The 13187-nt window shown below is 38.2% G+C and overlaps 1 protein-coding gene across 1 annotated transcript; it reads left to right on the forward strand.

Moving 5' to 3' along the window:
* The first annotated feature begins 1663 nt into the window (after window positions 1-1663).
* On the forward strand, window positions 1664-10694 carry LOC136252389 (WSCD family member GA21586-like). The gene is made up of 2 exons (XM_066044815.1): window positions 1664-2546; window positions 10218-10694. The coding sequence occupies exons 1-2, from the start codon at window positions 1679-1681 to the stop codon at window positions 10550-10552; spliced, it is 1203 nt and encodes a 400-aa protein (XP_065900887.1). The 5' UTR covers window positions 1664-1678; the 3' UTR covers window positions 10553-10694.
* The last annotated feature ends 2493 nt before the right edge of the window (window positions 10695-13187 follow it).

Genomic DNA, 13187 nt, shown 5'->3' on the forward strand with positions numbered 1-13187 from the left:
CGAAAGGAGCGCACTGCATGGTTCCTATTCAGAAATGAAAGCAATTTCATGGATATTTCCGCGATTTAAATTTCGATCACGTGAGTGCCTATTTCATGCATTGGATTGCTTTATGCGTTTACTGGGCGAGATGGCCGTATTGTTAGGTGTTTATAAGCTCCATATCATTGCTGTTGAAGACTGTCTCACTGATGTATCAACGATTCTGGCATTTGTTTGCAAACATCGTGTCGTTTTGGCCGAATTTCAGCATATAGATGGCTCAGCCAGATGGCTAACAAGCTTCAATTATAACCATACTCCGCATGCAGGTACTTTACGTAGTACTGGTCATTGCTGACCCACGGCGCAGTTGCTGCTCTGCTTGTCCTGTGTTCCAGAGCAAGAAACGTTTTGTCTGTCGCCAAAAAGCTGCACATATCGTGCTGCCACCGGAAACTGACCGATATAATCAAACCACCAATACTTTGAGTTGATGATAGACTACTTGAACAATGTTGAGAGTGAATATCGTCATACGAAGAACCCTACGAACTGCTGCAATGAAAAATCACGTGGTTTTAAGACATTTGTATAGTTTTCTACCAGAAGACAGTGGCAAACTTGGCTGCCACACTGGTGTTAGTCAAGTTACACTTAGCCTAACACATGACAATAGTTAGATAATTGATTGGAGGATATCGATTTTTCGCGTTGCGGACCCTATCTACAGGGCCGCCCACAGGGAGGGGGGGGGGGGGGGGGGGGGGGGCAACTGGGGCATATAGAGCAGTCACAGTATTCTTCAGAGGAGCAGTGTAGCAAGCTTATAGATAAGGAGATATGGTTGGTGCTGGGTAATTATTGTCATTGCCAGCAGGTTGTGACCTTTTTTTTTTTTGGTCTTCACCTTACAACTTGGGTGAAGGGCCCCACTTTAACTCTTTGCCCTGGGTCCTTAATTTCTCTGGGCGGCCCTGTCTATACTACTCCATAGATACTCAGAACATAGATAATATACGCGCTATATTATCTATGCTCAGAATTAACAGTTATGCACAACTCAGACAGTATGGTCAGAAAATCGATGATGGGTCACGTGTCAAAGTGCTCGAACAGCTTCTGGCGCGTAACAAATTCGTCAATAATTTTACAAGGCGCTTTTGAATGTACCGGTAAAAGATTGCTTGATTGATGCAATGGCGGATCCAGGATGGGGCATTTGGGGCAAATGTCCCCCCCCCCCCTTCACCTTGTGGAAGAGTGGCCAGCCATACTTGTGATTAAAATACTAAACTTTATGTCAGGCCAAGATCAGTTTAGCTATACAACTCATAAAAATATGTACATTTTACTAGCATTTATTAAAATTTCACCTGAAGCCGAAGCAAACCAATGTTAAACTAACTGTTAGATTGTTCCCCAGCACCTTCGTGTGTACTAAGCGCCTCTAAAATTAATTATCGTGTTGCTGTTGTTTAAGACTTTTGGAGCCTTATAACAGCTTTTATGACTTCACAACCATCTTCAAAGGCCAAAATGGCAAAAATCATCAGTGAGACACTACTAAGAGGTGATTATTTGCTGCTTCAAGATGCAGCAACTAGCAAGAGAATCTGGATCTCCCCAACCGCCTACAACTTAGCCTGTTTGTGCCCCTCCCCTTGCTGGCTCCTGGATCCGCCCCTGTGTTGGATCGATGTTGGTGACTTTACAGCGGTCGCGAAGTATTTTAATATATGGTGCTGCGTTGTGTATGCTGTCCGTTTGGGTACTGTGGGTATTGTACTCCAGTGATGTTTCGTTGCGGACCGTTCACTCCCAGGATTCACACATTTTGGTCGCATTCCAGCAGGGAGTATTACAGACAAGCGCTCCACTAGACAGCACAAGTGGTTTGATTAGTGAGCCACAGCAAAGTGTTGATAAATCAATCGCAAGCCGTGAACTTGGTGTATTTCTCGAAACTCTTCGGAGCAAAGGTATACAGAAGAATGGTCCTGAGTATGACATTCGGTATGAAGTTTTACGCAATTATTCTGAAACTCAAATTGGCAACTTTGTCGCTGACTTTGGGGTACCCAGCTTGAATTCTACACCGTTCAACCGGCAATTAGTGATTTGTGCCGGTCTAACATTAGCAAAGCAGTTTGTAAACATAACAAATGATGGAAATGTGGTTATGCCTAAACACTTTCAGAAATGTAAGAGTATGAGTTTTCAGAAGAATCGTAAAACTGTTGCATTACTCAGCTTCCCTGGATCAGGTAACTCATGGGTGCGACAACTACTAGAGACCACTACTGGAATTTATACTGGTACCTACAAGGATTGTGATATTAGTTATATCACTAATGGAATGATTGGAGAAGGAGTTTATACTGATAATGTGATTGCTGTTAAGATACATTTTGTAACTAAAGGCGAATTGCCTTGGTTTCGTGGTCGTAATATCATTTATGTTGTTAGAAATCCTTTTAATGCTATTCTTGCTGAATGGAAGCGAATGACCTCATTTCTAAAGAATAAAAATCTTGAAGCCCATATTTCTAATAATGCTACATTTGGTAAGTAGTTTTATTACACAAATGTTTTAAGTAGTTTCTCATACAGTACCCTAAGGTCATCATTATTATGTTACTTGTTTCCCATCACCTAATGGAACAAAAACTGATGTGGGTGGGAGGTAATTATTGATTCTTAATTATACAGTTATTTCAGTCTCTGACTGCTCTAGTAGAGTATCTCGGATCTTGAAAGCTGCCAGGACTGCACCCTATTGAACAAGAGTGGAGGCACTTCCACCATAATTCTGCTATGTTTATACACAGCTAATACATTTACCTTAAAATCCTTGGTTACTCTGTGCCTCCTTCTATCACAAAATAGTACATTCATGTGATCTATAATCAAATAACTAAAATGTGGTGCGGCTGTCTAAAAAGTGGTAAGGGCGGTGACGGGAAACAAGGAATTTAATAGTGATGGCTTAATGTGCTTTCACAGTGCTTCTATAGTTAAACACCACATACCATCATCTTCGTATATGTTGAGTAGGAGGTGTTAGAATGGGAAACCAAGTCCGAGTTGAAGTTTTATTGTGTCATTCTAATACGTACCTTCTATAAAGCGTTTATACCTTGAAGTCACTGGTATTGGTATCTAACTGTCTTAGAAAATGGTCAGCCAGCATTAAAACAGATGTTGTAACTATGCCTTGTGGACTGCTTTGCCAAGTCTGTGAAGAGTTTATGAAAGGCTGCATATGTGACTGAATTTGACAAAACAAGGCTTCGACGCACAAAGCTTTGTTAGGAGATATGGCGATTTTAAGGAATCATTGTGTAATAACTTCCCAGTGCCTACAGCTGTGCAAACAAAATTTGCACCAATTGTTCATCTGTTCACTAGCTATCACTGAGTGGGTGTATACATTTCTGATACCCAAAATTTGCCCTGTTTTGAGCAGCTTTTTTCGAGCGGGTAATAATATCACAGATGGTAGTAATAGGGTGGGAGGGTGGGGGTGGACGGTGGTCTTAATATACGGGTATAAAATGGAGTAAGAAGACGATTGGAATCCAGAGACCAAGTTTGGGCTCTCCATGGCCCTCCATGGCCCTCAAATTACTCCAAATTGACTAAGAACACTATTGGCGAGCTCTCTGTGAAGTCCCAGCTCACTACACACCATTATCACAAAGCCATGGCCATTTAATGGTGCCAATCTCACATTCATGGCTTTGACAGGGTCGGAAGAAAGCTGCTACAGAAACCAGACTTGTCAGTGCTGAAGGAAGTACAGTGTGAAATATGATAGTGTATTAGACCAGCACTCCATTTCTGGTAAAATCGTAAGTTTGATTTTGTGTGTGTGGAAGCCTTGTTATGTGAAATCCGGTCACATATGGTAAACTGTGCTTGAAAATTTACATGTCTTCTGAAGAGCCAGATGTTTAACTGGTGTTATCCTTTAGTGGCATCAATAATTATTGCATAAAAGAAACACGTCAAAAATTAGCCAAAGTGAGTTTTTTTCTTTGTTGGTGAACCAGATGAGTATCCTCATAAGTGGATTGATTCACCTTGCTCGTGTAGAAGAAGTGAAAGCAGGGTCTGTTCCTATTACTAAATCTGTTTTATTGAGGAGAGTAATACATCGATCTTAGTTTAATGCAGTGAAACATCATTGTTCCGTGTATACAAAATACGTACAGTACATGACAAGTCTGGTGAAGTTGTATACACCAAACCACAACTTATTAATTTCATCCACAAAACTCAAGTGCTTTAACAAAACAAAAAACCATCCTGCAAGATTATGCCAGAAAGGTCCTTTTTATTGCAAGAAAAACTCTTGCAGGAAAAAGTCCAAAGTATTCTTGCAGGATTGTGCAGGAAAGGGTCCTTTTATTGCAAGATCTTGCATTTTTCTTTTTGCAAGATGGTTTCTTGCCTTCATTGAACCCCAGCAGTTTTTAAATTTTGTATTGGGACTATTGAGGGTCACGTGAAATACCAAATATAGCAATGCGGTATATTTAGGTGGTGCTGAAAGTGTGTCCAATCTCCTATGCAGCACAACACAGTAATTCCTTGCTATACAATGCCCCCCGTACTTTTCTTACCATAGTTGAGGACATAATACAAACTCCATACTAATCTAGAATGTAATTACACAGGTGGGAAAATCCCAATGTTACCCTCTATCAAAGTTGTAAAACTTTGTGTCATTCCACATGTTGAGGTGTAGATAGAAATCTGCCTGAACTAAGTTCTTAACTGCTTGTTTTACAGTATCTGAATGTGTACTTTAGCCAAGTAAGACTCTTTCCTTTGTCACTGCACAAACCCAAATACATCACTCAAAATATACTCTATATCAAAGAATTAGACAAAGAAAAATTGCATTAACTAAAGTATGAGAAAGTTATGATGCCTTGTTTAAAGGACGGTGTAATTTTATAATGGGCAAAACCTATGTTGAATCCAGGAATATGCTTTGTCATACTACACAGTTCTAATTAAAAATCACCATACAATTCAGAGGCTTATTCCATGTTCATGAGATTATGGAATTACCATTTAAGTGTCTTCATGGTCCAAGGGTTGAAAGGCAGGTTGTATTATGTATGTAACTGTGGTAACTGCTGGTTTTAACATTTTGAACTGGATTACCAATAAGTGCTAGCAACTACATGGCCCCTTGATAGTAACTACCCCTTGCATGGTCAGTTGCCCAGCTGTATGTCTGACACCATTTTTTAAAGTTTTGTATACAATGTAGTGAACAAGTACATGTAGGGAAATGACAAAGATCACAAAAAGTACAAATTTACTGTACTTTCACCATAAAATTGCTGGTATACAACTGGACCACTCTTTTTGGGTACAGTAACATAATGACAGGGCTGGTCACTCGGAACAGCTACTTATATAAAGCATCTTGTTGTTGAATGTTGAAAGAATGGCATACTACAAATGTTTAAACAACTCCATATACAGTGAATCATGCATCTGATTGTTTGGTAGGTCAGAGTAGCTCTTATAAGGCATGTCCACACGACAAAAATAATGCGAATTGAATCCGCATTGATTCGAATTATTCGCGTCCACACGGAATGCGCATTAGGGTGATTCGAATTGAAAGTGGATTACACGAATCCACCTCCACAGGTGGTTTGAATACGAATTGGCTGCGAATCGGGATTAGATACGTCATAATAATGCAGCACGTGAGGGCTTGACACGTTTGCGCGTGACCTTTGTAAACAACACAGGACAGAAATACAGAAGCGCTCGGTGTGATAAAAGCGCAGGGACGTATGGAAGCAGTGTTTCATCATCGCAATTAGCCCTTAGAGTTTGAAAGAACAACGGTCCCATACCCATCACGCATCATCAGCAGTTTTTCGTATTCTATTCGTAGAAATCCTTCTGGTACGTTATAAACAAAAGTATAAGCGTTACTACGAGCTATTCCTTTCAGTCTATCGTTAAACTCACTGTTCTCTTGGTTGGCGCAAATGAGTGTTTTCTCAACCGTTTAATTATCCGTTTATCACACCAGTAAATTCAATAATGCGCATTACGCGATAATGCGTGTGGACACGTTCAATTCGGATTCAATACGCATTGCCTGAATTTGTTTTGCATCCGGTTCCTAATTCGATTTCGTGTGGACATGCCTATAGTGTCTCGATCTTGAAAAGTGGAGTAGCTAAGGTCCCTCTACAGTACCGCTCAAATGTAACGTCGCACACGCTGACAGCGAGTGATTACAAAACTTGTTAATTAAAGGGAGTGGAAGCCATTTCCTTCGCAAGTATTCATCCCATACGAAACGGGATGAATAGTTGCGAAGGAAATGGGTGCCACACCTTTTAATTAGCGAATTTTTAAATCACTCTCAGTCGTGTGGTGCAAGCAAGTGCGATGTTATGTTTGAGCGGTACCGTATATACAATAAAGGTGGAGGATTTATAGTACTCCCTTACACTACACGTATAGACAAAGTTCACTATTTTGAATGTAAATTTAGTCATGAAGGTCACTAAAAGGTCAGCTCATACCACAGGCCTACACTGTTATATATAGCACTACACTAGTGCTATAGCTGTTATATAAAATTGCTCAACCAATTACTAATAGAACACACACTATTACATGATTACTCTAATTGAGCAGTTAGTTTTGGCTAGGTAAATAAGGTAACATTGTCATTCATAAACACAAATTCAAATGCAAGTGGGTGATGATGTGGTGGTGTCTGTCTATTATCTTGTGCAACACAAGAGTGTGTGCATATGCACAACAATACGCACTAGTATTAAGGAATCATAAAAGTGCTTAAAATAATTGTAATTAAACTGGGTGTGCGCCTGGTTTACTGAAATTGTCCGAAAAATGCGTGTCTATGTATATATGCATGCATGCATGTATGTATATATGTATGTAATAGTTGTAACACGGGCATGAGGGTTTTGCCTGGTATATATGCCCGACTGCCCGAGGGCATACATATCAGGCAAAGCCCGAATGCCCCATGTTACAGCTAATATGTAACACTTATTAGGCTGATAGCCTGTACAAGGCGATCAATCACCCAAGCAATATGAGTGCAGCCACTGGATGTGTTATATATGCATACCTAACATTTTCGATTATGGGTTGGCAGCTAGTATGTTTTGGTTACATTCGGTTGTGATAAACAGACATTTCCTAGAGATATCACGGAGAATTTTGGTTACACGAGTTTAATGTTTTAATCAGTGCTATTGAATCGTTTACGGGAAAAGTACGGAGTTTACTAAAGGCCTAGACAGGTAAGCTTGCTTGTAGAGTGGTTACTCTGTGCAGAGTGGTAGCTTCGTTGATGGGAACGTGTCCATATTCAAAATAAGCTATAGCACTAGTTTTTACCTTAACCCAACTTTTTTCAACTCGTAGGATGGTGAGGATAACAAAACGCTCTCTGTCTGAGTGGTTTTCATGGTGAAATCCAAGTTGTGCATCCTAATCACATGAGTATTAATCAATCCCCACAATCGATATTGGCCTTAACGTCTATATAATCACTGCCCAGTTGTAGCCCGGCTACATTTCGTATGTAGCCCGGTTAGCTGGCTACATACGAAATGTAGCCCAGGCGGCTCCTTTGATCTGAGGTGTGAAAGTGTTACATGTATATTTGTTTGTATTTCCGTACCCATGTGAACAAAACTTTGTTCACTAAAAACAGCCTTTATGTGAGAAATAAAGGCCACACAGAGCCTGTATTAAACTTCCAGCAGGTAAGCTTTGCGGTTAATACGAGCCAGTTTGAAATATGAATGAAACGAGTTTTTAAGGACGTGGTAAAGGCCTTTCTAAATGAGCTCTACGGGTATCAAGCAGCCGAAATACAACACAGCTGGCCTCCTGGCCTACCAGGTACATATATCGAATTCCTTTGATTTGAAATTGGGGTGTGTCCGTACATACACAAGCAAAAATTGAGAGCAGCTTTGAGGCTTTGCCTGGAGAATTTGTGTAAGAAAATGCTATAGACAAACTATAAAAGATACTTCTGTGCATTACTAGTGGGTTAAAATGGTTTGTTCAAACTGTACTTCCTTAGCAGTGCATAGCAACAGTAATTACAGAATTACAAAATATTTCATAATTCCGAAATAAAATTACATTACTATGATTCAGTTGATAATTTAATAGCAACAAAGCAAAACCCAATTAGTTTAGTACATTAATTGGTTTCTTTGCTGCATGGCACCTGGTTTTTAGAAGTAACACAACATCAACTTATTTTTCACACTTGTTGGTCATCATTTTGTAACACAACAAGTACACAAAAAAATTGGAATTTTCAACTAGAGTAGGGACCATAATAAAAAAAAAGCTGGAGTAGTGCACGATATTAAATCACAGTAAAACAATAAGAAGTGTTATATATATATATATATATTTGTATCTTCACCACAGTAGGGATACCACACTTTTTATTGTTTTACTATCGTGCACTACTCCAGCTTGTTGATGTGCTATGGTTCCTATTCTAGTTGAAAATTCCAAAATTTTCTGTGTACTTGTTTGCAAAAGTATATAATAGGGAAGGAGAATGCCGAACTGTGCTATATGCTGTGAAAAATGAGCCCGTAAAGTAACCCGCATGCCTTCATTTCTTCTTGTAGACCTGACTGCTGTTGATTGCTCGACACTCTCCCTCCCCATTATATGCTCTTGTTGTTTGTTAACTTTTTTTGTAAATATTAATATTATTATTATGATTGGTCAACCCACGCATACTGTATCTGAAATGGTACCACGCACACCAGCTATATCAATTATCATCTGAAAAGTGAAATATCCATTACGCTTCATCGTCAGCTATGTTCAACCCGTTACGCAGCATTATGAATCAAGAGCTGTTCAGAAAGCACCTCTGCAATCCATACATACTGGTGCCGCGAACCCCAGTTATATTAATTATTGTCTGAAAAGTGAAGTATCCATTACGCTTTGTTGTCTCTGTATTCAACCCGTTACACAGCAGTACGAATCGAGAACTGTTCGAAAAGTACCTCTGTCATCAAAACAGCCACTATGAAAAATACGGATGATTTCCATTGTGAAGGGAAGCTAACACGTGCTATCGCCAAATCAACACTTTTCGCTGTCAGCAAAGATGAATGGGACACAAAGGAGGACACTGGTAAGTCCATGAAGAATGCATTGTACGTACTGCGGTATGCCAAAAGGCACCTCCTAGGCTGAAGCAATGTTGAACAGTGAAAAAATCAAGCCGTAGTCCTTAGCTGTTATCGAGTTACGCTTGTCTGAAGGCATCAGGCAGTCAGCCAGTAGAAAATCTATTAAATAAATAATTTTTAAAATTCTGTAACAACTTGTTGAAAGCGTTTCGGGTTGATCTGAAAGCTTGCTTAGTTTTACCTAACCAAATACTGAGTTTTATCTAACCAATACTGCCTCATCGTCAGGGAAATTAAGGCTGGTTTTTGGGTGATGTTATTTCATGGGCCACACCTACTCCTGTGTGCTCCCTACTATACACTACTATTGTACTGTATGATATTCATCATTAGTTAATCATATAACACCACATCAATGGATATAAAACTAGAACTACATAACTAAACATGCAATAACCATTTCACTTAGTATTTTCATTGTGTAACCATGATATTCACAAAAATTATGTCCATCGAAAATTTGTACGTGACGGTACTTTGATTGTTGTTGTTGTTGGATGTGTAGTGTAAAAATTCCATTTTATTTTTACATGATAAGTAATACACAGAGCTAGCAACGCACCACCAGTTAATTGATATTTTCGCACAATCGGAAATGCGATACAAAGGTACTGTACATACTGTATTGTCTGGAATTGTGGCCCGGGAAAAACTATGAATACTTGAACCTTGCATTTATTGTGGTCACTATGTTATTTACAGTACCATGGTGACTATGTGAGACCAGGTGTTATTGACCGGTCATAATTTGAGACACTACAGTAAGAAGTGTTTTCCATTTAACATGTTTTGCAAATACAAGGATCAAAAACTCTGGTAGAATTTTCAGTCGGTCAGTCCAATCCTTCTGCCAGTAAATATGTTTGTCTGTTCATGACAAGCTTTGTGTGGAATAATCATTCAATGAAAATACAAATCTAAATCAGTGGTAGCTAATAGTCTTTTTCAGTTATTTAATTACATTTCTAATAGGTAAACAATGGAATGTCCTGGTGGATGGTTATTCCAAAAGATGGCGAGCTCATGTTGAACAGTTCTTAGCTTCAGCAAAGACTCCAATATTGGTGGTAAAATATGAGAACTTGCTCACTGATTTACATACTGAATTGAAAAGGATGATGGAATTTATGAAGTTTCCCTACACAGAAGATGACTTACAGTGTACCATCAAATCTACAATTGAAGGTTTTCACAGAAAACACAAAGGAAATGTTACTGATCCATATACTCCAGAGTTAAGAAAACTTGTATCAACACAAATTCAATTGGCCAATAGAATATTACGTTTATACAACATCAGTTACTGAATATATAATATAATTGTTGTATGTACCTACAAAAGTTTATATTATTCTGTTATACATTTTAAACCAAATTTATTATTGCCATAATACCACATAGATGTATTAATTTATTTTAAAGCAAATTATTCAGTAACAAAATTTATAGACTAAGAACCCATTAATGTTGCAAGGTGGCTTTAACGGTCTCCTACTGTATTACTAGTATCAAGAGTGTATAATATACTCTTGCTAGTATACATAAAATGAAACGGTGGAATATCTGGCAGTTGACTGAACCTTGAAACATCATGCTAGATATGATTATTACATATCAAGTGTTTTATTAGAATAACTTACGCATACCTTCGAAATTTTGTATTCCTCAGTTGTCTCCAGGGAGTTGTGGTTCCCAGTCCCTGTAGCTAGCGCAAGAAATGATGTGATAGGGAAAGGTGTCAAACTGATTGAGCATGTCAAGCCAGATTTCTAAGTGGTCAAAAATCAAAACAAGGTGTTATCAACTTAACTGTATAAGGTGTAATTTTTTAATTATCTTGTTATGATTTTGTGATGATGACATAAATCTGTCAACTATATTTTAACCCAGCTACATAGGTGTTTTGAAGGCTCCAAGCATGGCTATTTTTGATTATGTAGTGAAGCATCTCTTAGGAATCTGCAAATTCAGGACACAATTGTAATAGAAAATATCTATGATCACATCATGTGACTGAGTAGAGAATTTGGATGTGTGAGGAACAATTCCATTCACATTATAAGGACAATCTCATACCCCATACTTTTTTACTTCTGAACAAGATAACTAAATCTGTGTATATAGCTGTACTGTACAATATTTAGGCCAAATGGAATGTACATAGATAGCTATATAGACAGACTGACAGATGGCTTTTCATAGATAAAAGGGACTAGATATTTATGGAGTTTGATTTAAGTCCTATTGTAGTCAAAATGGCAGCATTAATTAATACATTGATTTAGTCAACTGAAACTATATAATAGCTAAATGCACATGATTTATTGTAGTGGTGATCATGCTGGGCATTGAGGCCTACCATGTCTGATAGTCATGTCACTGCTTAATAAGACCACCGGACCTGTGAAAACTGGCCATAATATAATTGCACCTAATTATCAACCGCTGTACCTCCAACTATCACCAAGGTTCACTATATCACCTAATTTCTCTCTTCTATCCTTTGTTCTGTAGGTTCTGTTGTTTTAGTTCTCTAGGTGTAGGTACAGGCAAGTTAAGTCATCCTTTGCAACACCAAACTCAAACAAATAACTGAAGCTAATTATATTATCATTGACTTAAGACATGACTTGTAAAAAAGCTAGTAGTATTGTATCATTCCTTGCTGGGGGTGGTAGCAAGGGCAGTCCATCTAGCCTGGGGAAAAAATTATCATTCCTTAGAAAAAAATTTTACCATTGCCAAAGGAAGGTCACACGTCAAGCAGCAAGATTTAATTGTTATGGCAATTTTTCAATTTATAATTACAGCGGTACTGGTGTTACCACTATGTTATCCAACCTAAAACGGGAAGCGTTATATCACAGAAGGAACCAAATTGAAATTTTAAAATGTTGTTTAAGATCCTATATACACAACTTAGGCCAGGCAAACTTGATTAATTGTTTCTCATCCCCACCCGCATCCCTTTTTGCCCCATCTACCTCTAATTTTTTTTTTGCTGTTATCAATCACATGCATATGCATATTTTGATGCTGAGGAGGCTGGCTATCATTTTACTGCACAGCAAATGTCACCTGTGCCTCAGAAATGGTGGTAAAACATAATTAATATGTATATAGTTCTTAAAGACTTTAGCTAACATTTATAGTAACAGACAACTTGATTTGGAGTATTTTATAATAATGAAAAATGACTTCCCACCAGCATGGAAATCTGAATTTTTGAGGATGCGGAAACAAGTAATCAAGTTTGCCTGGCTGTAGTTAGCTACAATTACCAAAGTACGTTATAAACTTACAATTCGAGCACTATACCAGAGGTCATGAGTATTAACTGTCCATCATATAGGCCTTTTCCAAGAGTTGACACTCACAAATATAACCACCATCTCTACATGGCCAAATTGCCAGCTCTAGTTGCAACAGCAGAGACAATTGACTCTTACTGATTAATTAGTCAACTAACTAGCTAAGCTATATATGTTTTGACATTGAGTTTTTAGTAATTATAATAGCTAAATAATATCTTTTAAATAGAACATCTTAGCTTAGTTAAATAGAATAGCTTAGAGTTAGTGTGGTTGATTGATTTATCATTTTTATACTCGCAGCAATTGACACTATGCCATTCCGGAGTGATACAAAAAACAACGACAACAACAAACCAAACATAAACACAAAGCAAGACCGAAAATAACAAACATTACACCACACACAAACAACACTGAATTATATAGTACGAATTAGAAAAGGCATAATGTCATGCAGCCCGATGGATTTATAATGACTATGATAGTAGATTTTAGCTCAGTCTCAGCAATGTTACGTGAACTATCCTGGCCATCTCTTGAGACCCGCTGTAAGATATCTAGATTACAAGTCCTACACAAGGCACTGTATCACCAGCTTGCTATCCATCAATGAGCTACAGACCATACC

This window comes from Dysidea avara, chromosome 4, assembly GCF_963678975.1.
Source record: "Dysidea avara chromosome 4, odDysAvar1.4, whole genome shotgun sequence".
NCBI lineage: Eukaryota > Metazoa > Porifera > Demospongiae > Dictyoceratida > Dysideidae > Dysidea > Dysidea avara.

Coding starts and splice junctions, on each gene's coding strand:
- LOC136252389 (XM_066044815.1), top strand. CDS start 1,679: ATGTTGGTGACTTTACAGCGGTCGCGAAGTATTTTAATATATGGTGCT. Junction 2,547..10,217: donor TTCTAATAATGCTACATTTG/GTAAGTAGTTTT, acceptor CATTTCTAATAG/GTAAACAATGGAATGTCCTG.